Source organism: Prionailurus viverrinus, chromosome A3 (genome assembly GCF_022837055.1).
Source record: "Prionailurus viverrinus isolate Anna chromosome A3, UM_Priviv_1.0, whole genome shotgun sequence".
NCBI lineage: Eukaryota > Metazoa > Chordata > Mammalia > Carnivora > Felidae > Prionailurus > Prionailurus viverrinus.
The window spans coordinates 22,916,501-22,939,992 of NC_062563.1; the positions used below are offsets into that span (position 1 = coordinate 22,916,501).

At 50.7% G+C, this 23,492-nt stretch overlaps 2 protein-coding genes across 9 annotated transcripts in view; both read right to left on the minus strand.

Moving 5' to 3' along the window:
• Window positions 1–4,847: 4,847 nt before the first annotated feature.
• Window positions 4,848–11,969, minus strand: MYL9 (myosin light chain 9). Of its 2 annotated transcripts, XM_047851734.1 has the most exons (4): window positions 11,874–11,969; window positions 8,317–8,539; window positions 6,390–6,551; window positions 4,848–5,537 (listed from the first exon to the last, which is right to left on the minus strand). In XM_047851734.1, the coding sequence occupies exons 2-4, from the start codon at window positions 8,498–8,500 to the stop codon at window positions 5,365–5,367; spliced, it is 519 nt and encodes a 172-aa protein (XP_047707690.1). In that variant the 5' UTR covers window positions 8,501–8,539; window positions 11,874–11,969; the 3' UTR covers window positions 4,848–5,364. The 2 variants fall into 2 exon arrangements, with proteins under 2 accessions (XP_047707690.1, XP_047707691.1); XM_047851735.1 differs by lacking the exon at window positions 6,390–6,551.
• Window positions 11,970–21,514: 9,545 nt separating this feature from the next.
• Window positions 21,515–23,492, minus strand: part of DLGAP4 (DLG associated protein 4) — an 86,835-nt gene continuing 84,857 nt past the window's right edge. For all 7 annotated transcript variants that reach the window (XM_047851719.1, XM_047851712.1, XM_047851717.1 and 4 more), the window contains one exon: window positions 21,515–23,336. In XM_047851719.1, coding sequence (XP_047707675.1) covers window positions 23,118–23,336 — 219 coding nt within the window. In that variant the 3' untranslated portion in view covers window positions 21,515–23,117. The remainder of the gene's footprint in view (window positions 23,337–23,492) is intronic.

The window sequence follows — 23,492 nt, forward strand, 5'->3', positions numbered from 1 at the left end:
CTGCTATTTCAGGAATTTGTTCAGTTTGTTTAAGTTTTCAAAATTGTTTTTTTTTCAATGTTTATTTATTTTGAGAGAGAACACGTGCATAAGGGAGAGGCACAGAGAGAGAGAGGGAGAGAGAGAATCTCACATAGGCTCCATGCTCAGCATGGAGCCTGATGTGGGGCTCAGTCTTATGACCGCGAGATCACGACCTGAGCCGAGATCAAGAGTCAGCCGCTTAACAGCCACCCACAAACCTCTAAGTTTTCAAAATTGTTAACGTGTAGTTATTAATAATATGGATAAATTCTTGGGTTCTTCTTTGCCTCTTGTTAGCCTTAGCTCCACCCTGGCACAGTTCTTTTTCAAGTGCTACTTCCTTCCCTGTTACTAGAGGGATACTTAGGGGCTCGGGTGGTTTCTACCTTTCATCTCAGGGTTACCCTGAGGCTCCAGATAAAGAGCCAAGACTTCCAACCCTCCCAGAACCTGAGTTTTGCTTTGGGTTGCTGTTTATCCCTCCTTCCCTTGATACCTCCCCACCTCATCCACTGGAGCCCAGCCATGGCCCTATGGGATCCTTTGTGTTTGGGTGGTGTTTACAACTCCCTTAACCTCCCTCTGCTTCTTTAGAGTCACTGGGTTGGTAGGGGACAGAGCCAGAGCTCAGACTTTTTCTCATTCTTAGGAGCTGCAGGCCCTTTAGTTGTGACCTCAGGCTTTTGCACCAGTGGTTTCCTTTTCCTGATTGAACCTGGCCTGATTTATGCCCCATTTCACACTTTCTCCTGGATCCTTGCCTCATCCCCTTACCCTCACGATGTCCCTGGGTCACTGTGTGATCCTGTCACACTGAACTCTTACTCATAGCTGTCTTGTTTCTGGACAGTCTCCCCCATGACCATGTGAGCTCCTTTAGCATCAGAACTGTGATTTTTCCATTTTGACAGCTCTAATGCTTAATGTGCCTGGCACATAGTAGGTGCTGTCTACATATGTAAAAATAACCTACTCAGCACCCACATTCATAGCAGCCACATTCACAATAGTGAAAAGGTGGAAACACCTCAAGCATCCTTGGACAGACGAATAGATAAGCAAAATGGTTCTGTGTGGTTCTGCACGTACAATGGAATGTTATTCAGCCTTGAAAAAGGACATTCTGAGGCACTGGGTGGCTCATTTAAGCATCCCACTTTGGTTTAGGTCATGGTCTCGCAGTTTGTGAGTTCGAGCCCTGCATCAGGCTCTGTGCTTACAGCTCAGAGCCGGGAACCTGTTTCAGATTCTGTGTCTCCCTCCTTCTGCACCTCCCCTGCTCGTACATACTCTGTCTCTCTCTCAAAAATAAATAAACATTTAAAAAAAATTTTTTTAAAAAGGACAGTCTGACTCATGCTAAAATGAAAATGAATCTTGAGATTATTAATGTGAAGTGAAATAAACCAGAAGCAAAATGACAAATACAGTGATTCCACTTATGTGAGGTACCTAGAGCAGTCAGACTCAGAGACAGAAAGCACAAGAGTGGTTGCCAGAGTCTGAGAGGAGGGGAAATGGGCAGTTGGTATTTTATGGGAACAGTTTCATTGGAGGAAGATGAAAAGGTTCTGGAAGTAGACGGTGGTCGTGATTGCACAATAGTGTGAATGTGCTACTGAACTGTACAATTGAAAATGGTTGAGATGGGGGGCTCCTGGCTAGCTTAGTTTGTGGAGCATGAAACTCTTGATCTTGGGGTCCTGAGTGGGAGCCCCACGTTGGGGGTAGAGTTTACCTAAAACAAATGGTTGAGATGGTAAACTTTATGTGTATTTAAAAAAATTTTTTTTAATGTTTATTTTTGAGAGAGAGAGAGACAGAGTGCAAGCAGGGGAGGGCAGAGAGAGAGAGGGAGACACAGAATCTGAAGCAGGCTCCAGGCTCCGAGTGTCAGCACAGAGTCCGACGCAGGGCTCGAACCCATGAACCACGAGATCATGACCTGAGCTGAAGTTGGACGCTCAACTGACTGAGCCATACAGGCGCCCCTATGTGTATTTTTTTAAATGTGTATTTATTTTTGAGAAAGAGACAGAGTGCGAGCAGGGGCGGGGCAGAGAGAGAGGGAGACACAGAATCTGAAGCAGGCTCCAGGCTCCGAGTGTCAGCGCAGAGCCCGACGCGGGGCTCGAACCCACGAACCACGAGATCATGACCCGAGCTGAAGTTGGACACTCAACCGACTGAGCCACACAGGCGCCCCTATGTGTATTTTTTTTAATGTGTATTTATTTTTGAGAGAGAGAATGGGCAAGGGGCAGAGAGAGAGAGAGAGACAGACAGACAGAGGATCCGAAGTGGTCTCCGTGTTGACAGCAGACATGTGGGGCTTAAACTCCTGAACTGCGAGATCATGACCAGAGCCAAAGTTGGATGCTTAACCGACTGAGCCACCCAGGTGCCCCAACTTTATGTGTATTTTACCACATAAATATACCACATAATTTTACCACAAAATTAAAAATTTTAAAGCTTTTATTTATTTAAACCCACCAACAGGTATAATTTTTTTTTTTTTTTTTTTTAGAGTGTGCAAGCTGGGGAGAGGGGTGTAGGAAGAGAGAGAGAATCTTAAGTAGGCTCCACACTTAGCATGGAACCCAACACGGGGCTCGATCCCACAACTCTTGGATCATGATCTGAGCCGAAACCGAGTTGGATGTTTAACGGACCCAGGCACCCCTTAAAGATTTTATTTTATTGTATTTTATTAAGAAAAAATTTTTAATGTTTGGTTTTTTTTTGAGAGAGAGAGAAAGAGTACAAGCAGGGGAGGGGCAGAGAGAAAGGGAGAGACAGAATCCGAAGCAAGCTTCAGGCTCTGAGCTGTCAGCACAGAGCCTGATGTGGGGCTCGAACCCATGGACCACAGGATCATGACCTGAGCTGAAGTGGGACGCTTAGCTGACTGAGCCACCCAGGTGCCCCTATTTTATTTTTAAGTAATCTCTATGCCCAACATGGGGCTCAAACTCACAGCCCTGAGATCAAGAGTCGCATGCTCTAACGACTGAGCCAGCCAGGTGCCCCTAGTCTTCATGGATTTAAATGCACCAGTCTTTTTCTTTGTGGCTTCTGAGTTTATGATAGACTTTGAAAGTTCTGGGCATGCTTCACTGTTACCTGTAAATGTTCCCTGTAAGAGATAAAACAGTAGCTGCTGCTGCTTTTCTAAAAAGGTGTTAATATTTTAATAACTTAGCTCATAAATGGAAAACTGCCTTCTTCCTGGCTCCTGAATATGCTACATGCATTCCTGCTCCCAGACTTTGTCCAGGCTGCTTCCATACTCTCCTAGCTCTGCTCCTGCACATTCCTCCCGCCTGCTGGTCCTGCCTTTCCACGCACAGAACACTTACCTTGTCCCATCCTCTGGATCCCGTCAGGTCAGCCTCAGGCCAGCTCAGAAACCAGTGAGGGTGGATGAGTTCTGTACCCTCACACCAGGTGTGAATCTTTCCCTCTCTCTGGGGTGAAGGGGGAGCAGGCTTGTGACAGGAATGCAAACTGGGGGGCAGAGTGCAAGGAAGCTGGTTTCTAACCACATCCCTGCCTTCTTCCAGAAAGGCTTTTGGTGCCAGTGACTCTACAGAGTGACCTGTGACCCTGGAGTCCCAGGAGGATGCCCAGAGCCTGCTCCTTCCTTGGGGCTAGCTGCAGTGCACAGGTAGTCAGGCTAAAGACCCTCCATCTGGGGCCAGGGTCAAAGGCATGGTCCACTGAGTCTGTCACAGTATGTGGGCCTGGTCAGAAACTGTTTGCAGCTGGCTGCATCCAGAGTAGAGATCAGGGACTCATGGGGCTCAATTTGGAGGCCAGAGAGGGGTAGTTTCATGGTCAGCTCTGACCAGGGCCTGACTGGGAGGGGCCTGGTCTTGAGGTGGGGCAGAGGTTTGTGGGAAGTTAGACCCTCCTCGGCCAGTACACAGTCCTCTTAGTGCTCAGCACTCCCTTGGCTCTTATCTCAGACTTTTGCTGTGTGCTGCGGCTGGCTGGCTGGGGGTGATCTTTAGGGAGGCGTCAGGTCAAGCCAGGCCCAGCAGCTGTTCCCCAACCTTTGCTGGGGTCAGGTGGGATGTGTCTAGCCCAGGCCTGAGCCCTGTGGAGGATCTAGAGGCTGGGATTCAGCCCTCCCTATGTCCCAGATCCACTGGGTGACCTCAGGCAGTCCTTGCTTCTCTTGGCTATCTGTTCATTCAACCAGTATTTCTGCTCCTTAAGCCCCAGGCATTGTTGTCAGTGTCCCCACCATTCACGTGTAACAGAGATCCCAGGTTCACTCACCTTGTGTGCGTGTGGGATGTAAAAAGCTGGTCTTGTGGCTGAACGACCCTCCAGATGCAGAAGGCACAGCCCAGAGCACACCTGGTGGCTGCCTGGAGCTGACCTCAGGGAATTCCTTAAACCCATTCATTCCCACCTTAACCTCGGAGCTACTGGGATGCACTCTTCTCACTGTTCCCGAAGCCTTCCTGTTCTTCCAGGACCATCTGGCTTTCCAGGAACATTGAGGTGTCCCTGGCAATCCAGGCTATAGTCCTGAAGACTGAGCGACCTTGACCCCTGACCTCCCGGTGCCCCTGAGATATGCTGTGGTGATTCCTGTGGGTCCTCCCCACTCAGGCCTCTCCTTCCCAGAAGGACTGTTTCCCTCAGCACCTCTGTCTGCTCCCCACTCTGGTCTGGTCTCAGCTGAGTCTTTCCCTGGCCAGGGGAAGGTAGGGGTCTGGGCAGCCACTGGGGACAGGAGAGGGCAGGAGGGTGTTTAGGGATTAGGAGCTCCTTTATTTCACCCCAGCAGCAGACACACAGACCCAAAGCAGTGCTCAGACTTCTATTAGAGATTCCGCCTCCCCTGGATCAAATATCCAGTTTACATGCATCTTCTGGATCACACTCCTAGTGGGGTGGGCTGTGTTCTGGTGGCTGGGCAGGGCACAAAGAAGGGGTCTGGAATCCTGTCCTCAGAGAAGGGACCTTGGTGAGGTTTGTGTTTGTGGCAGAGGCTGGGAAAGAGCTGTCTTGTCCTACATGGGGGTGCATGTGAAGTTGTGTCCCAGACAGGACACGGGGCTTGTCCTGCGGGGAAAAGCCCATGAGGCCCAGCTCTCTAGGAGATGGTCCTCTTTCGGAGGGTCACAGTGCAACACCTGCCTCATGTTGGCTGTGTGCCCCCTGCCTGGCACTGTATGCTCTCAGCCTGTTCCTCCACTGTGAGCTGGGCCCCTAACCCCTCAGAGGGAGGATCCCCTGAGAGGGTCCTATGGGGTCACGGGCATGGAGCTGGTGTACAGTGAGGGTGGGGAGCAGGTGAGTGGGATAGGGGCCTGGGGCAGCCTAGTCGTCCTTGTCCTTGGCCCCATGCTTGAGGATGCGGGTGAACTCCACATAGTTGAAGTTGCCTTTCTTATCAATGGGTGCCTCTCGGTACATCTCGTCCACTTCTTCGTCTGTGAAGCGGTCGCCCATGGTGGTAAGCAGCTCCCGTAGGTGGTCCTCATGAATAAAACCTGGGGGCAGGGCCAGGGTCTGTGAGACAAGGACTCAAGCTGGGACATGCCCAATACCCCTACCCCAAACCCCAGTCCTTGCAGACCTTGTAGTGGGGGAAGGACCAGGAAAGACACAGCTCTGGCCTCCAGCCAGTTCAAGCTTCCCAGAGCCCCAGAGGGAGGGTTCTATGTGTTTCTGTAGGGTACTTGGGGCTGTAAGTATGGGGGGCTGGGTATGTTTCACTTTAAGAGCATGAGCCCTAGAGTTCCACTGCCTGTTTGCATGCTCCTCCCCCTTCTTCCTGGCTGCGTGACCATGAGCAAGTTCTTAAACCTCTCTGTGCCTGTTTGACCTGGAAATCGGGGATGAAAATATGCCGCCACCCTGGTAGGGGATTATGAAGGTAGTGAGGAAAATGTGAATGTACTTGGGCCTGTGGCCCCTGAGAAACTACTGAAGTCACCGCTGCCAGCATCATCCTGGCCTGTGTCTGGGACAGACTATTTGTGGGACGCAATCCTTTTGGAAGATTTGAGGATGGGGGCTGGTTTTTGTACCTTGTTGGCCAGAAGGGCCTAGAAAGATTTAGTTTCTGGGAAAGTCTAAAGTGGGGGCAATGTGCTGGGCCAACAGGTGAACTCAAGAAGTGGGATGTCTTGGTGGTTGTGGGCTCTTGTGGTCTAGCATTTGGGGGAAGAGAACAAGGACAGGGCATGGTTTGGCCGTGGAAACCAGCAGATGCGGGATTTCTATTCTGGCCTTTGGGGACAAGTCCCAGCACAGCCCAGCCCCACCTGCATCCCCGTGGGCACCCTGGGTGAAGTGCTCAGACCCGGCCCTGTCTAGGCCTCCACCTGGAGGCTGCTGACCTGAGGCCTCCTCGTCGAAGCAGGCGAAGGCATTTCGGATCACATCCTCAGGATCTGTGCCGTTCAGCTTCTCCCCAAACATGGTGAGAAACATGGTGAAGTTGATGGGCCCCGGGGCCTCGCTCATCATGCCCTCAAGGTACTCATCTGTGGGGTTCTTCCCTGTGGCAGAGGGACATTTGTGCCTGCTGTCACTGCCCTGTCCCCGCCCACCTTCCTGTCCCCTCCCTTCATGGCCTGTTTGAGTCCCATAGGCAGGAGATAATACATTTTGTAAATTGCACAGCATCTTGCTGGAGCAGCCCGCTTTCTGACTGCTCCCTCCCCTGGGCTCTCCAGGCTGCCCTGGCCAGCTTCCACCTCTGGTCTAATATCCGTGACCTCTTAAGTGTAGGAGTCACCATTTGCTGACTGTCCATGGTGTCTGCTGCCCCACATGCCTGACTGCTTTAACTTTCATCATGCTGTGAGGTCAGCATACTCACCCCAACTTCACAGGTGTGGGACCTGAAACACAGAGGTGAGGCCACTTATCCAAGATCACACAGCAAGTAAGGAGTGGAGCCAGCATTGGAACCCAATCAGCTAGACCGCAGATTCCAGGCACAGTGTTGAAAATGGTTAAACCAGTGAGCTGTGGTGTCACAAAGACTGGAGTCTGAATCCCAGTTTTGTGCCTTGGTTTCCCCCGCGTCTTAGAATTGTGAAATAGCACCAGTGGTTGTAAAATCATACAGAACAATTGGCACAGCCCCATACTCAAATCAACTGCTGGGTTCAAATCCCAGCTGTACTACGTAGTAGCTGTGTGGTCTCAGGCAAATTATTTACCCTCTCTGAACCTCTGTTTCCTCATTTATAAAGTGGGAATGATAATCACATCTACCTAGTAGGATTGCTTTGAGAATTAAGATACATGCACAGCTTCTTCTTATTTTATTATCTGCTGCTCTTATTTTTAAACTGGAGGATGATGTTCTTAACCAGAAGGCCAGGACTGACCTGTGGCCCACTGACATGAGCTACAAATAGGAATGCAGGTTTTTCTGGGTAGATGGCCCACGAGGGGGCAGTGTCTGATGTCAACAACCCTCCAGCTCAGGGTTGCCCAGTCCTCTCCCCAGACACCCTGGGCGTGTGTGTATACAAGGGCCACAGTCACCATTGCACAGGACGGGAAATGGGCTCAGAGCAGGGCTGCCCAGCTGTGAGGGGCAATGCCAGGGGCTAACTCAGGTCTGTCTCTCCCCAGAGCTTGGGGCTTGACTTCCACAGGCTGCCTCCTCCACTGCCAGAGGCTTCCTATCTTCCCCAGCCAGTGTCTGACCTAGACGCTCTCACCTGGATGAAGGAGGTGCCAAGAACTGATGCTAAGAGTAGTGTTTGTGGCTAGCACATGGGAGGGATGTGAGGGTGGGGCCACAGACTAGGGAGGTGGTATCTGGAGGCTTGGCCTCTGGGTGTTAGTTTCCCCATCTGAGCAGTGGTGAATTGTACTAGGTTCCTGAGGAAGTCGCTGGAGTCAGAGAGTCTCTAAGAGCCTGACATGGGTGACTTCTGAACAAGGGGAGGCACTTGGCTTCAGTTTCCCCATCTGTATGCTGGAAAGTCTGTGTAGTTAAAACGTTCTTTAGTTGCTGATCCTTCGCTTTAAATGAAGTGATACCAGGCACCCCTACCACAAATTTGCCTGAGGCAGCACTGCTCTAGAGTGAGCCTGTCTGGGTTCAGATCCAATGTCGAACTGCTCTGTGCCTCAGTTTCCCTGTCTGTTAAATGGAGAAAGTAATGGCATCTGCTCTCCAGGGTGGGTACCACATGTCACTACATGGGACGTACTCTATAATGACGAGCAGCCCCACTGCCTGCCTCAGTTGCAACCCTTGCGGGGCCCGCTTAGACCCCAGCCACCCCCATCCCTGCTCACCCAGCGAGGCCAGCATGTCATGCAAGTCCTCCTTGTCAATGAAGCCATCTCGGTTCTGGTCAATCATATTGAAGGCCTCCTTAAACTCCTGGATCTGGGACTGGTCAAACATCGCGAAGACATTAGATGTGGCCCGCTGTGGCCGCTTCTTGGTGGTTTTGGCCTTGGCTCGCTTGCTGGACATCTTGGCTTCTGGTGGGTGGGGCTTCCCTGCAGGAAGTGGCTGTCAGGGGAAGAGCTTATGAGCCTGGGCCAGAGAATCTTCCTGCCTACCCTAGACGGGCTGTCAGTGCTTGGGCCTGGCATTCAAGGCCTCCCATAGGCTTGGGGCTCCTGTCATCCAGCTCATCACAAAAGCAGACAGGCATGGGCTCTATGTGATCATAAACAACTTCTCTACCTCTCCCAGTGAATTTCTTCATCTGGGAATGGGAATGCCCAGCAGTAGGGAATCATTGACTTAGTGCCTGAGAAGCCGCTGGAATGGTGCCAGGCACAGAATAAGCTATTTTTGCTGTGACTGTTTGGGTAAGATTGGGTTTGTTGCCAACCTGTCCTTGCTTTATCTCTTTTAATCCTTAATAGCATTTACACTCTCCATGTCTCTCTCTCCAAGTGACAAGGTGGGTTGAAATGTGGGAGGTTGTGAGGCTCCCTGCCAGCTCCTCTGCCCCTGGCAGTATGGAGCTGGATCAGTGGCCCTGCATTCTTGACATTCTTGTCCTCTCCTCCCCCTCCTCCTCCTTCCTCCTCCCTATCCCTCTGTTCTGGATGTTCTGGAAGGCCTATGCTCTGGGCAGTGTTCCCTCCCCCAACTTGCCCACACTTGATCAGCCCCTTGGGTGGATGATAGACCTGATTTGGGCCCTACTCCTTATTCTTACTGCTCAGTGCTTAATAGGGGCATGAGGCTTCCCCAGGCTGAGAGCCCCAGCTTCTTGTCACTCTTGTTTAGACCTGGCCTCCTAGCCTCTAGCTAGTCTCTCCCATCCCATATAGATCCAGACCTGTACCACCTATCACTTCACCTTGAAGCCCTTGAAGGTTCTTGCCTCACTCCAGAACAAGTCTGGGCCCCTGAGTCTGGCATTCAGGGTCCTGTGTGAACCCCTCCAACCCTTGTCTGACTGAGCATGGCACCCCTCACTGTGTCCCTCTTGCCATCCATGACCCAGCCATGCTGGACCTCTGGATGTTCCCCAGACACCCTCAGACTTTCCTCCTTAGTCCTTCCCACTGAACGCCCTTCCTTTTCCAGCCTAGTTCTTGAGACACCTCCTTGGGGAGCAGGTCCTTGACCCTTGCTTTGACAGTAAGCACCTAGAGGTCTCTCTCTCCCTCCCCTGATGTACTAATAGGCTAATAGATGCTTGTTTAATTAATGCTGTGATGGCAACTGCAGCCAGTCTACTTCTCCCACTGTACAGATGGGGAAACTGAGGCAAAGCACAGTGCTCTTTCCCTCAACCCTTGTCATGGCTCATGGGGACTGTGCCCCTGAAGACCTAGTGCTATGTGCCCCGAAGCTGGGGCTCAGTACTTAGGACCACTGCCTGCCTCTCTCCTCTGCCCTGAGCCCTTGGTCCAGGGCCTGCCTCCAGAAAGCCTTCTCTGCCTGTTTTTAGCCCCAAGTTGTGTGGTTATGAATGCCCCTCAAGCTGTCTGTTGGCCTCTATCCCATGCCCCTGTTCCAGTCATCTCAGACTTTGGTCTTTGAGATCTTAAATGATGAGCAGGGATCCTGGCCAGCCCCAGCCCTTCCCCAGGACCACAGCCATCTGTAGTAATGACAGACTGCTGCTGTGTTCCGCTGGACTGACACACCTGGCCCTGGGTGTTTCTCACAGGGTACAGGGTGGGTAGACAGAAGCCCTTCTCACCCATTAGCTGGGCGGGAGTGAGATGGTGGCATCAGCAGGGCTTTAGTGCTCTGAGGGGCCCAGTCCTTCCTGAAGCCCTCTGTTTTCTGGGAACTTTGACTCACAGAACCCATAGAAAGCCAACAAGTAACCCAGTCATGAGATGCTGTGATGGTTATCATCACTGTTGCCATGGCCCTCCTGTCTGCAAAGATCTATGCAGATGGAGCCGGGAGGAGAGAGGAAGCCATGGCCAGAGGTAGGAATGGCTGAGATCTCACCCACTGCTGTGATACTGGCTGGGCCCTTCTGTCTCTGTGGCTTCCCCTTCCTCATCTATCCAGCACTGAGCTTTAGGGTTTGTCCATCCCAGCAATCTTGGGAAGCAGGGTGAGGTTCCCCCCCCCCCCGCCCGCCCCCACCACTGTGCAGTTTAAGAACTAATGCCCATGGGGCGCCTGGGTGGCGCAGTCGGTTAAGCGTCCGACTTCAGCCAGGTCACAATCTCGCGGTCCGGGAGTTCGAGCCCCGCGTCAGGCTCTGGGCTGATGGCTCAGAGCCTGGAGCCTGTTTCCGATTCTGTGTCTCCCTCTCTCTCTGCCCCTCCCCCGTTCATGCTCTGTCTCTCTCTGTCCCAAAAATAAATAAACGTTGAAAGAACTAATGCCCAAGAAGGGAAGTGTTGTGCCCATGAGGGGGGTAGAGCCCAACAGGCAGCCAGGATGCTTGGGCTAGGCTTGGGTCAGTGGGTGGTAATGGCCAGCCCTTGGTGCCCTTGATGACTGAACACAGAAGGAAACACATACCCTAAGAGGCTCCTGGTGGTGGGCCTACTACAGCTGAGGGCTCTGTGTGACTAGAGGCGGTTTATAGGCTTGGTTGAGGAAACGGGGTCAGGGACAGGCTAGTCCCTTAGCCCTGGAACCTGCTCCTGGGGGTCCTAGACCCTAGGGAATCAGATATAACTGGTATTTGGACTGGCTGCAACTAGGTGACCTCTCCCTCCTTCTGGTGCCTGTGTCCTCCATTATCTCTTGGTTCCTATGGCTGGTGGTGCCAGATGCCTTGCTAGTAAATTCACCTCCTCCCTGGCTGAGTGATCTGACTCCTTCCTCAGAGCAGTTAGAAAGCTGGGGAGGACCAGCAGGGATTGAGGTCCCCTGGCCCAGGTCCCTGTCTGGCTCCAGAGCCCTTTGACAGACCCTTCCCACCCAACAGGCACAGTTGGACAGATGGCCTAGTGCATGGAAGTCTCAAGTGCTCTCACACAGCATTGGTGTGTGTGGGGTGGGGTTACCCTTATCTCATCCCTCTCTCCTGCCCCAGGAGATAGGGGAGAGGACACGGATGCTCTGGAGGGGGTCTCAAGGAGCCTGTCTGTGACACACATGGGTTTTCTGGGGCAGGGAACACAGGTGACCACAACTCCCTCCCCTTCTGGGCACCCCAGAGCTCTGGGCTTGGCGTCTGAAACTCCACTGCAAATGGGAAGGGCCTGGACAGTGTTCCCTCACCAAAGGAGCACCGGCTCCCAGAGCCTAGAACAGTCTCCCTGCTGCCCAGCCCCGCCAGAGTCCGGTCTGACCCGCAACTCACAGCCCCAGCCCCATGACGGTTGTCCTCGCCGAGATCCTCGGCGTCCCTGTCCGTGGGGCCTCACATCGCCTACCCTAGCCCCCCCGCGGCCGCGGCTCCCACCTGGTGCGAAGAAGGTGCTCGCTCTCCGTGCTGAGCAAGTGCGGGGCGCGGGCCGTCGGTCCGGCTCCGGGCTCGGTGGGCGGGGCCGCATCGGCCTTACAAGGCAGAAGAATGTGTGCGCGGAGGGGCGGGGCAGGGCGGCGCACCCGCGAGGCCTTATTTGGCCTTGACTCACGGGCGGGAGGCGGTACGACTTCCCAGAGCGGGCTGGGGACGTGACGCCCGGAGGAGATGCGGGGGAACGGTGGCCCCCTCTCCCCTGATTGTCACGGGAGGGGGATTTATTTGGGCCGTCCCTTCCTTCCTAGTGAGACTGGCAGAAGGACATCCAGGATCTTCAGTTCTGAGATCCTACCCCCAACTTTCCCCCAAAGGCCCCGCTGCCCGGCCCATTCCCGTGGGAGGGCTTCCTTCCACCAAACCAAGTATGGCTTTTTTCCCAGTCTGAAAGAAGAGGCGTATCAGATGGTCCCCAACATCCTCACATGAAAAGGTCACCAGTCAGGCTCCGCTGGTGTGGGGGCTTCACCTGGGGATTAGGACTGCAACGGAATAGCCCACCTCAGCCACATCACTCCCCTTTCAGGCTGTCCTCAGTTTCCTGTAAAATAGGAGGGTGGTGATGAAGATTCAGTGAAAAGAGTGGCAAAAAAGAGCCAGGTAGCATCCTGGGAGCCAGCGATAAGGGCAGGGGCTGGGGGAGCATGGGTGCCTCCTCAAAGCCTCAGGGCGGCAGCACCCCTTACCTACTCTTGTTGGCCTTAGTGAAAGGATGGCGTCTGAGAGGACAGACCCCTCCCCTCCCCCATGGTGCATCATGTCCTGCCCATCATTCTGGCCCCTGAAGGAACACCCTCCCCACCTGGACTCCAGCCCAGCTTTTTCTGCCCCCCATCCTTTTTAAATGTTTTATGGGGCTCCTGGGTGGCATAGTCGGTTAAGCGTCCGACTTTGGCTCAGGTCATGATCTCACGGTCTATGAGTTCGAGCCCCACATCGGGCTCTGTGCTGACAGCTCAGAGCCTGGAGCCTGCTTCCGATTCTGTGTCTCCCTCTCTCTCTGCCCCTCCCCTGCTCACGCTGTGTCTCTCTCTCTCACAAAAATAAATGAACATTAAATGTTTTATTTACTTTCAAAAGAAAGCACAAGCAGGGGAGTGGCAGAAAGAGAGAGAGGGAGACACAGAATCGGAAGCAGGCTCCAGGCTCTGAGCTGTCAGCACAGAGCCCGACGTGGGGCTCAAACCCATAAACCGTGAAATCACGACCTGAGCTGAAGTTGGATGGTCAACTGGCTGAGCCACCCAGGCGCCCCTCTCTTGGCCCTATTTTAAACCAACACAGACATTCCTGGGGAACCTTCCAACACCTAGTTACTTATTCTGTAAATATTAACTGACACCTTATTACCTGCCAGGCACTGTGCTGGGTGCTAGGGAAATAGCAGTGAACTAAAGTAATCACACTGGGGAGACATTTGTTCTTGTGGAGTGAACGAGTAGCTGCTACATACATGACCTGGAGAGAGAAATGAGGTCCCTGAAGGAGAATAAAGCAGAGGGACCGGAGAGAGAAAGAAACAGGCAGGAAGGGGGGATACCTCCGGGGAAGTGACATTTGGGCCAACTTGCAGCAGTAACAGAGTGAACCATACCCAGTGAGTGTTGGAGGCAGGTAGGGGGATTTTGCCCAGCTCTGGTCTAGGAGCAGCCAGAGGCAAGTGTGAGTGTGAAGAGGGGGTGGGGGGGTGGGAGGTGGGAGATGAGGTCTGAGAAGCAGTGGGGACCTAGACCTAGCCTGGGGCTCCTTGTAGGCCACCATGAGACATCAGAGTTCTGAGCAGAAGGGTGACATGATCTGGCTTATGTTTTAACTGAATCCCTCTGGGTGAGACCAGTGAGGAGCTTTTCAGCCAGATGATGTGCTCAGACTAGCGTGGTAGCTGGGGAGAAGGGGTGGGGCTCTGGAGATTTTTGAAGTTGCATCCAATAGGATTTACACATGGATTGGAATGTATGTGGAAGAGTCAAAGATGACTCCCAAGGGTTTTGGTTTGAGCTGCAGGAGAGGGAGCTGCCACTTAATCAGATGGGTTGTCTATGGAAGGAGCAGGTTTGGGAAGAGATGAGAGTTTTGTTTTGGATCTCTTAATTTTTTTAAACTATTAACTTTGAAATGATTTCAGATTTAGAATAAAGTCATAAGAACTATACAAAGAGGTCACCCAGGCTCTCCAATTGTTAATATTTATCTTTATAATACTCTTTTCTGTGTGTGTGTATGTGTGTCCCTGCCCTCTGCTAGCATCATTTGAGAGTAACTTGCACGCACCATGCCCTTTTACCTGGAGATACTTCAGTGAGTAGCTCCTAAAAAGGAGATTCTTTTCCATATCCATAGCACATTTATCAACATCAGGAAAATTTTAACAGTGATTCAATACTGTTATCTGATTTACAATCCATAGTCAAGTTTTGTCAATGATCCCAGCAATGTCCTACCCGGAAATTTTTTTTCTGGTCCAGGAGCCAATCCATTCTGTGTGTGTGTGTGTGTGTGTGTGTGTGTGTGTGTGTGTGTGTTAAAAATAAATAAATAAAAATAACCATTTTAACCATTTGAAAATGTATAGTTGAGTGGCATTAAGTATAATCACACTGTTGTGCAAGTTTCACCACCATCCATCCAGAACGCTTTCATCCTCCCCACCTGAGATTCCACACCCATTAAACGCTGACTCCCTATTCTCTTCCCTCAGCCGCTGGGCACCCACCATTCTATTTTCTGTCTCTGCATTTAACTATTTTAGGTGCCTCATGTAAGTGGAATCATTCAGTATTTGTCCTTTTGTGACTGGCTCATTTCTCTTAGCATGTCTTCAATTTTCATGCATCTTATAGCATCTGTCAGAATTTTCTTCCTTTTTAAGGCTGAATAATATTCCATTGCATAGAGAGACCACATTTTTCTTTTCCATTCATCTTTATGGGCATTTGGGTTATTTATACTTTTTGCCCATCATGAATAGTGCTGCTGTGAACATTGGTGCACATATTTGTGTGTGTGTGTGTGTGTGTGTGTGTGTGTGTGTGTGTGTTTTCGCTTTTTTGGATCTATATCTGAGAGTGGAATTGCTGGGTTGATAACTATGTTTACATTTTGAGGGACTGTTTTCAACAAGGTCACACCATTTCACATACCCCTGTTTCCTCACCACCTCACCAATACTTGTCTTCCAGCCATCCTGGTGGGTGTGAAGTGGTAGCTCATTGTGGTTTTGATTAGCATTTCCCTGATGACATGCTGTGTTGAGCATCTTTTCATGTGCTTATTGGACTTTTGTATATCTTCTTTGGAGAAATGGTTATTCAGATATTTTGCTCATAAATCTCGTTGTTTGCTTTTTGTTGTTGGGTTGCAAAGGTCCTTTATATATTCTGGCTATCACACCCTTAGCAGATATATGACTTGTAAATGTATTTTCCTATTCTGTGGGTTATCTTTTCATTTTCTTGATATTTTCAAAAAGCACAAATGTTACTAACTTTGAGAAGTTTATCTGTTTTTTTTTTCCTTTGGTTTCTTGTGCCTTTGGCATTCTAGCCAAGAAACCATTGCTGAATCCAAGGTCATGAGGGTTTATACCTGTGTGCTTTATTCTAAGCATTTTATGGTGTTCACTCTTAAGTTTAGGTCTCTAATCCACTTGGAGTATATTTTGTGTGTGGGGTGAGGTAACGGTGCAGCTTTGTTCATTTGCACTTGGCTGTCCAATTGTTCTAGCACGCCTTGTTAAGATTGTTCTTTCCCCATTGAAGTTCTTGGCACCCTTGTTGAAAATCAGTTCCTTAAATGTGTGTGTTTCTCTCTGGACTCTAAATTCTATCTCATTGATAGATTTGTCTGTCCTTCTGCCAGCACCACACAATCTTGATTTCTATAGTTTTGTAGTAAGTTTTGAAATCAGGAAATGTGTCATACAGCTTTGTTCTTCCTTTTCAAGATTGTTTTGGCTTTTTAGATTCTCTTGCGTTTTCATATGAATTTTAAGATCGGCTTTCAATTTCTGCATAAAAGGTAGGGGGGGTGGTTGATAAAAATTGTTGAATTTGTATTACCAGTACCATAATGGAGTATTACCACCTTAATATGAAGTCTTCAGATCCATGAATGTGAAATGTCTTTCCCTTTATTTCGATCTTTCAGAATTTCTCTTCATGATGTTTTGTAGTTTTCACTGTACAAGGGTTATGCTTTTTCTGTTCAACTTAATCCTAGGTATTTTATTATTTTTGATGGTATGGTAGATGGAATTGTTTCCTTAAGTTTATTTTTAGAGTGTTCCCTATACTTGGACTGTTTACAACACTTTTGACACCTAATGTGTGGGTATTTTCTCTATACCAACCAATTCTCCAGTTTTCTGGACACCAACTGGGTGTTCAACAATTCAGTTCAATTTTAACTCTGACTACCTGGAGTTAGTGTCAGACTCCATAGGTTTAAGGGCTCAATCCCACAAGATTGCTGTCATATCTGATGCCATATGCAAATATTAGGTCTCCAGGTTACCCACATTTCTGTCTGATTAGCTATAAACTGGGGGTTCCTGCATCCTCCCACAAGGATAAATAATTTGCTAGAATTCACAGAACTCAGGAAAACTTACTGTTACTGGCTTACTGTAAAGGATACAACTCAGGAACAACCAAATGGCAGGAGGTACATACAGCAAGGTGGGGGTGGGGAAAGCTTCCACACCCTCTCCAGGCATGCCATCGTCCCAGCCAACCCAAGCTCTCCAAACCCTGTTGCGGAGGGGTTTTGTTGGAGGCTTCCTTACACAGGCATGATTAAATCATTGGCTGTTGATTGACTCAATCTCCATCCCTTCTTCCCTCCCTGGAGGTTGGGGAAGTGAGGTTGAAAGTCCAAGTCCTCTAATCATGCCCTGGTCTCCCTGTCAGTCAGACCCTACCTTGAAGCTTCCTAGGGGTCCCCAACCACCAGTCTTCTAATTAGCATGAGAAGACCCTTCATCATTTCAGAGATTCCCAAGGGTTTTAGGAGCTATGTGCCAGGAAACAGGGACAAATACTGAATATCTGTTTTTTATTGTACCTTAGTAGAAATACAGTTGGTTTTTGTGTATTGATCTTATTTCCAGGAACATGGCTGAACTCATTTATGAGTTCTTTTATGGATGCTTTAGGATTTCCTATATGAAACATTATGTTATCTGCAAATAGAGATAGTGCAGCTTCTTTCTTCCCAATCCAGATGCCATTCATTCATTAGTTAATTCATCCTTTCGCCTAATTGCCCTGGTTGGGGGCAGCATTGCCCTCCTCTACAGTGTTGAACAGAAGAAGAAGAAGTAAAGTGGGTGTCCTTGTCTTGTTCTTGATCTTAGGAGAAAAGCTCAGTCTTTCACCATTAAATATGATGTTAGCTGTGGATTTTTCTTGGATGCCCTTTATCAGCTTGGAGAAGTTCAATTCTGGCTTTTTGTATCATGAAAGGGTGTTGGGTTTTGTCAAGTGCTTTTTATGCATCTTTTGAGATGTCTTTCATCTCTTTCAATGTGGAACTGTTCCTTACCTTTTGCTTTTCGTGACATTAACATTTTTGGAGAGTCCAGGCCAGTTACTTGGTGCTCCCTCATGATTAGCTTCAAGTTATGGATTTTTGACAGTAATATCACAGAAATGATGTTATGCCCTTCTCAGTGTGTCTTATCAGGAGATGTATGATGTTAATTTTTCCCCTCATTGGCAATAAGTTTGGCCATCTAGCTAAGGTAGTGTCTGCCAGCTTTATTCATCAGAAAGTTACCATTTTTCCCTTTTGTAATCAGTGTGTTCATTAATAAGTAATTTGTGGGGTGCTCATTGGAGAACGAACATTCTATTCCTCATCAAACTGTCACCCATGACTTTTAACACCCACTGGTGATTCAGTTATTGTTACGATGGTTACTGAGTGGCAACTTTCTGACCCTTCTTACTCCCTTTACTAGTTGGTGGACATGTTCATTTTGATAGCACCTGTTAGACATCACAGTGGAGATGTGAGTGGGAAGTGTGGAGTTCAAGAAAATGTACAGGTTGCAGATTCAGATGCGGGAGTTGTCAGTCTATAGAAAGTTGAAGGCATTAGCAACTGAGGACCCCCAAGGGCCTAGGTTTCCTGTTAAGGTTTGGGTGCTGCAGACATGTTCCAGAGACAAACCCTGATGCTGGCTGGGTCACTAGGGTACCATGGCCCCCTGGAGGCTGGGACAGGGGACCCCTGTCTCATGGGAAGCTGGGTTCTGTGGAAGGAAATGTTCCTGCTCCATTCAAAGTTGGTGAAAGCCCTACTACTTAACCTGGCATTCAAGGCCCCTGCCCCAGCTGCAGCAGCCTCACACTTTTGCCTCTGTGCTTATTGTGCCTTTCTTTGCCACCGCTTGGAGAACTCCTACTCATCCTTCAAAGCCCAGCTCAAATTATTATCTTCTCTGTGAAGTCCCACCTCTCCTTCCCCCAACAAGGGGGGAAAATATTTAGGAAGTAATAGTTCTTGAAGCTCCCCTCTGTGTTAGGCACTGGGGCTGGTGAAAAAACTCGATTCCTGCCCTCGGGGAGCCTACTGTCTGCTGGTAGAGACAGATATTCACTTAAAATCATATGGCTGGAAGTATCACATCAGTGACAGAAACAAAGAAGGAAAAGTGAAGTGGCTCTTGTGCTCCAAGTCTAGAGCAGGGGTTTTGCATCAACCTGGCCTGGCCCAGGTACTGTGGGAGGGTTTCCCTGAGGAACTGCCAACTGGCCTGAGGGCTGAGGAAGGAGTAAATGTTCACTGCATTTGTGGGGAGCCATGGCTCTCCCTGCAAGGCCTGAGGTGAGGCTGGAGGACAGAGCTCAGGATGGGATCTCATGGGAGGTGCAGCTGGAAAGGGGGGCAGGGGCCTCTGAAGCCAAGGCGAAGAGGCTGGATTTTCTCCTGCTGGCACTGGGCAGGCTGCAAAGTCTTCTGAGCAGAGAGGGTGACTTCTGGAGCTAGTGGAGGCAGGATTTTTATAAAGTTCCTCTGGCTGCCTTAAGGAGAGGCAGTAGGAGCCACAGTGATTTTTCAGATCAGCCAGGTTCCGAAGCTCAGGAGACACAACTTCATTCTACATTTCTCTTAGAAACTCCACTCTGGTGATGGTCGTAGGAATGTTTCTCAATTGGTCTGAGGATCCTCACCAGCACTTACCTGTGCTGGTGTCCACATGGTTCCTGGCTGGCAGGCCACTGGTGGCAATGGCTTTGTCCTGCTGTCCTGGCCATAAGACCTCTGAACCCAGTGCTGCCCCAGGCTGCAGCTGGGCATTCCCTTCTGCTCTCAGGCCATTGGTAGGGAATACACAAGGCTTGGGAACTCATCACCCTGGCAGAGTAGGGAGTCCGGAAGGGGATCTGTGGCCCTAAGTGTGGTTCTCAGGGACCCAGAGTCGGTGCACAGGCTCCCTGCTCCCTCTGCCTCTTCCCCAGCACCATCCCACAGTCTGTAGTCCCTTGATCCTTTCTGTTCCCTCAAGGACGGGGCTTTGGAAATGCAGAGGCTGAGGACTCATTCCCAGCTTCTCTGGGAAGCTGCTGTTGGTCTTTCCCTAAAGTGACAGATGATTCCATGATGGAAGCACAGAGAATGGGATATCATCGTAGCCATATTCTTGTTCAGACCGTTTAATCTGAACCCAGTCATGAGACCGTTTAATCTGAACCCAGTCATGAGAACATATAAATTCAGATCATGCAACAATCTACAAGTTACTTGGACATGTAAAAGACGTCAGTGTCGTGAAAAACAAAAAAGTAGGGAAACTGTTTCTGATTCAGATTCTTCTGACTTATTAAGAGTCATGATAACTGAAAGCAGTGAATGATCCTTAAGTGGATCCTGGGTGGGTACAAAGGAAGAGGCATAGACGACATTATTGGGGCATTTGGAGTGTGGCTGTGCTTTGGTATTAATGTCTGGGCCCTGGGCAGTCTCCTGGGTAAGGAGGGGTGCACGTGGACCACTCCTTTGTTAAATTAGAGAGTAACGATGGTATTTTGTGGTCGTGCAGGAATGTCCTTATTCTCAGGAGTTGCCTGGCGTGTTTGGGGGTAAAGTATGGTGTATGCAACTTACTTTCAAACGGCTCCAGGGGAGGGGGAGGAATGTTTGTATGTACCTGTGAGGGATGATGCAAATATGGCAAAAGTTGACTGGGTGTTTGTTATACAATTCTTTCAACTGGTTGGGGGTTCCCCCACTGTGGTGACAGCAGGGCTGGGAGTGGAGGCCCAGATTCTGCACCCCAGGTGCTTCCCTCTCGTTGTGCTCTGCTATAGGGAGTCCAGGATCCCTGCCAGAGACCCTGATCCAACCCTTAAGGCCTCTCCCCTGCTGTAGCAGAAACACTCAGGCCCTGAGGGTAAAGGTCCATGCTCGTCCTCTCAGGCCTGTCAGGAGTAGAGCTGGGCTGCTAGCTGGACAGTGGCCCTCAAGTCCAGCCTGGCCACCTCTTGTGTTCGCTCACCTCTGAATGTCTGACTCAGTGCCCAGGGCAACCTGAAACCTCTTCACTTACCCTTCTAGTCACCCCCCAGCTGGGTCTCAGAACAGTGTAGGGCCAGGGAGGCTCCAGCCCCAGGACGTCATGAGAGCCACCCACAGTCAGCAGGTGCTCAGCCACCACTAACAGGATCCAGAGATGAGGGCATGCTGCTCTGAGTGCAGGGGTCTGGCCCACAGGGTGGGATGAGTTCTGGAGAGGCCCCACAGAGGCAGCTTGAACAAAGCTCCTGGGAAGGCAGTTCTGTGCATCCAGAGCCAGGGGTCACTGCCTCTTAGCTGGGTGGGGCCAAGTGAGGAGGCTAGGTGTCTGAAGCTCAGCTTGGCCCAAGAACTTCCTAAAAGGCATGTTCTTACCACTGGGCGTTGGTGCTGAACATTCTTCTGCCCAGAAGGCACTTTCCCCAGGTTCGACATCCCCCAAAGCAAGTGAATAGCCACTGTCCTCCTGGGCTCTATCAGAGTGCTCTTGCCCAGACAGTTTGGTGGTGCTGTCACAGCTTCCCACAGCCTCCTGGCCTTGCTTTTCTGCCACCTGTTGGAGACTTGAACTCACAAGGGATTTGTTCAGTGTCTCTCTCTCCCCAACTAGAGCATGAATTCTGTGACTGCCAGGCCCTGGCCTGGGAGAGCAGGTGCTCAGGAAGTGCGATCAGTGCCTTTAACTGTCAGGGGGAGGTAGCGGCTGGGGGTGCCACGCACCCCGTCCTGGGAGCTGTGCGAGCCGAGCTGGGACTGTGTTGTGGGTGAGGGCAGCCTATCGTGGCTCTCACGTAGAAACTATGAGTTAAAGTACTTGTTTCTTACAGGAAGCAGGTTAAAGTAGATGCTGTGCATTTTTCAGGTGAGGGAATGGAGAGCTGTTCTCTTGCCCAGGGCCATGACCTGGGTTGTGCTAGAGTTGGAATTACGGTTTACGCTCAGGTCCGCCTGTCTCTGAGAGTTGCCATGTGGAAGGGGGCCTGGCTCAGTCTCTTCGGGAGTCCACTTCACCCACCTCACCCCAACCTGGCCCATCCCGCTGCAAGAACACCATGAGCCCTTGGTACACGTTACCTCATTTATTCTCACAACATGCCTGTGAGGTAGGGAGGGGCAGGGACTGTCCCCATTTTACAGAGGAGGAAGTTGAGGCACACAGAGGTCAAGTGACTTGCCCAAGGTCACAGACGGCGGCCAAGCTGGAATGGGGCCCCAGAGCAGGCCCTCAGTTCACCCGGGGCCCCTACAGCAAGTGCCAGACACGAGGACGTCTCTAATGCCAGCTCTGTCTCCATGGTAGAGAGCAGCCCTCCTCGTGCACTGAGCTCGCTGAGGGCTGGGCCTCCCCCTCGCCCTGCCTGCCCCCAACCCTGCAGGCCCGGGCCATTGCAGCTCAGGGCTCATGACACCCTGGGAGTGGGGCTGGGGGGCAGGGAGAGAGAAGGAATATTGGGGTAAAAAAAACAAAAAAACAAAAAACAAAACCCCAGAAAACTCAAGAGGCTGGGCAGATGGGCCCACGGCAGGGGGCAGGTGGGAGACCAAAAAAAGGCCGCTTACACACAAGGTATATATTTTTACACACACTTGTACACACACCTAGATATAGTACATGTAAAAATATATGCTATTCACACACCCGCCTCCTGCCAGGTGCCCCGAGAGCCAGCGGCGGCGCTGGTGGGCATGGGTGAGCAGAGGGGCGTTTGTTAAATATACACTCTAAGGTCTATGTGCATATGTACACATACGTACAGACGCAGCCGCCCGCCCCTCAGGTACTGTACACAGGCTTGGCCAGGGACAGACAGCCCCTGGAAAATGGGGTTCCTCTCTCGAGCGTCCCCTGCAAGTCACTCTGAATCAAACATTTTACTGAAGGAAGAGGGGGTTGGTGAGAAGAAAAAGGCGGGAGTCTGGAGTGTGATAACTGTGGCTTTTATCTCATTTTTTCCCCAAAGACTTCAACCCTCCTCCCCTTCTCGGAGAGGCGAGGACCCCCGTCCCCTTGCCTGGGGCTGGCTGCTTCTGCTGTGGGGAGCCTGTACCTGCGTGTGCACGTGAGTGTGTGTGAGCACTTGGGCAGGGGTGCATATCCACCTCTGTCCTCTGGGCTCTCAACCACAAACAGGGCTGAGAACCAGCAAGCCGACAGCTAGGACGGTGACCCCTGTGTGGGCTCTGAAGGGAAAAGAGAAAAACGTAAGAATGAAAACTGCAAGGTCAGAGCAGGGTGGCTGGAGGAGAAGGAAGGACATGGCAGGGGCCCCAGGCTGTCCTCGGACTGTCCTCGTCTTGTAAACAAGCTAGTGCGAGTCCCCGTTAGATAGAACAAGTAAAAAGACCGCAGTCCGGAGGCTGGGCCGGGAGTTGCCGAGGTCCGTCTACCTAGTCCACCGCGGCCAGCAAGAGGGGGAAAAACGTTTTATAGTTTCGTATTTTTGTTGACTTTCTTTTGTATGAAGTCTTCATAAACCTAAAGCTGGAAGGGACCCAAAAAAGCCAAATCGTGAGCCCTTGTATGTGTCAATTTGAAAGTTGGCTCAGGGTCTCTGGACAGAATAACCATCCTAAAGGTTGAGAAAATTGTGTTCCATTCACATTTAGTTTGTTTTTTGTTTTTGTTTTTTTAATGACTTAAAATTGTTTGCTTCCCGCTTCCTGGTCTCAGAGTCGGGTCTGGGCCTCAGGGACGTAAATCTCGATGCTGTCCGCACTCTCTGTGGCTGAGTTCTGCCGCACAGAAGCCGCCCGCTTGGCCGCCAGGAGTCTCTTGCGGGCCTCCTGACGCTGCTTGTCCCCGGCATCGGAGGCCTTGTCGCGGCTCACTGCCGGCTTGGATTTAGCTGGCTTCTTTGGGACTGGAGGGGGTGGTTTCTTCTCTTCCTTTAGTGAGACAGTGAGGAGGGAAGAAAAATAAAATAAAGGTGCACCTTTTGTGTGGCGCTACCACCCGCTATATTGCCGGCAGTTGGAGTCTCCACCCCAGCCTCCCCACATCGGGCACAAGCAACACACATTTGGAATCAGAAAGCCACAAGA

What these genes read in the sequence shown, in the direction of transcription:
- MYL9 (XM_047851734.1), bottom strand. Translation starts at nt 8,500, where the DNA reads ATGTCCAGCAAGCGAGCCAAGGCCAAAACCACCAAGAAGCGGCCACAG. An exon ending in TGACATGCTGGCCTCGCTGG is followed by an intron (nt 6,552 to 8,316) that starts GTGAGCAGGGAT and finishes CCTCTGCCACAG; the next exon opens with GGAAGAACCCCACAGATGAG. An exon ending in CTTCGACGAGGAGGCCTCAG is followed by an intron (nt 5,538 to 6,389) that starts GTCAGCAGCCTC and finishes CCCTGCCCCCAG; the next exon opens with GTTTTATTCATGAGGACCAC.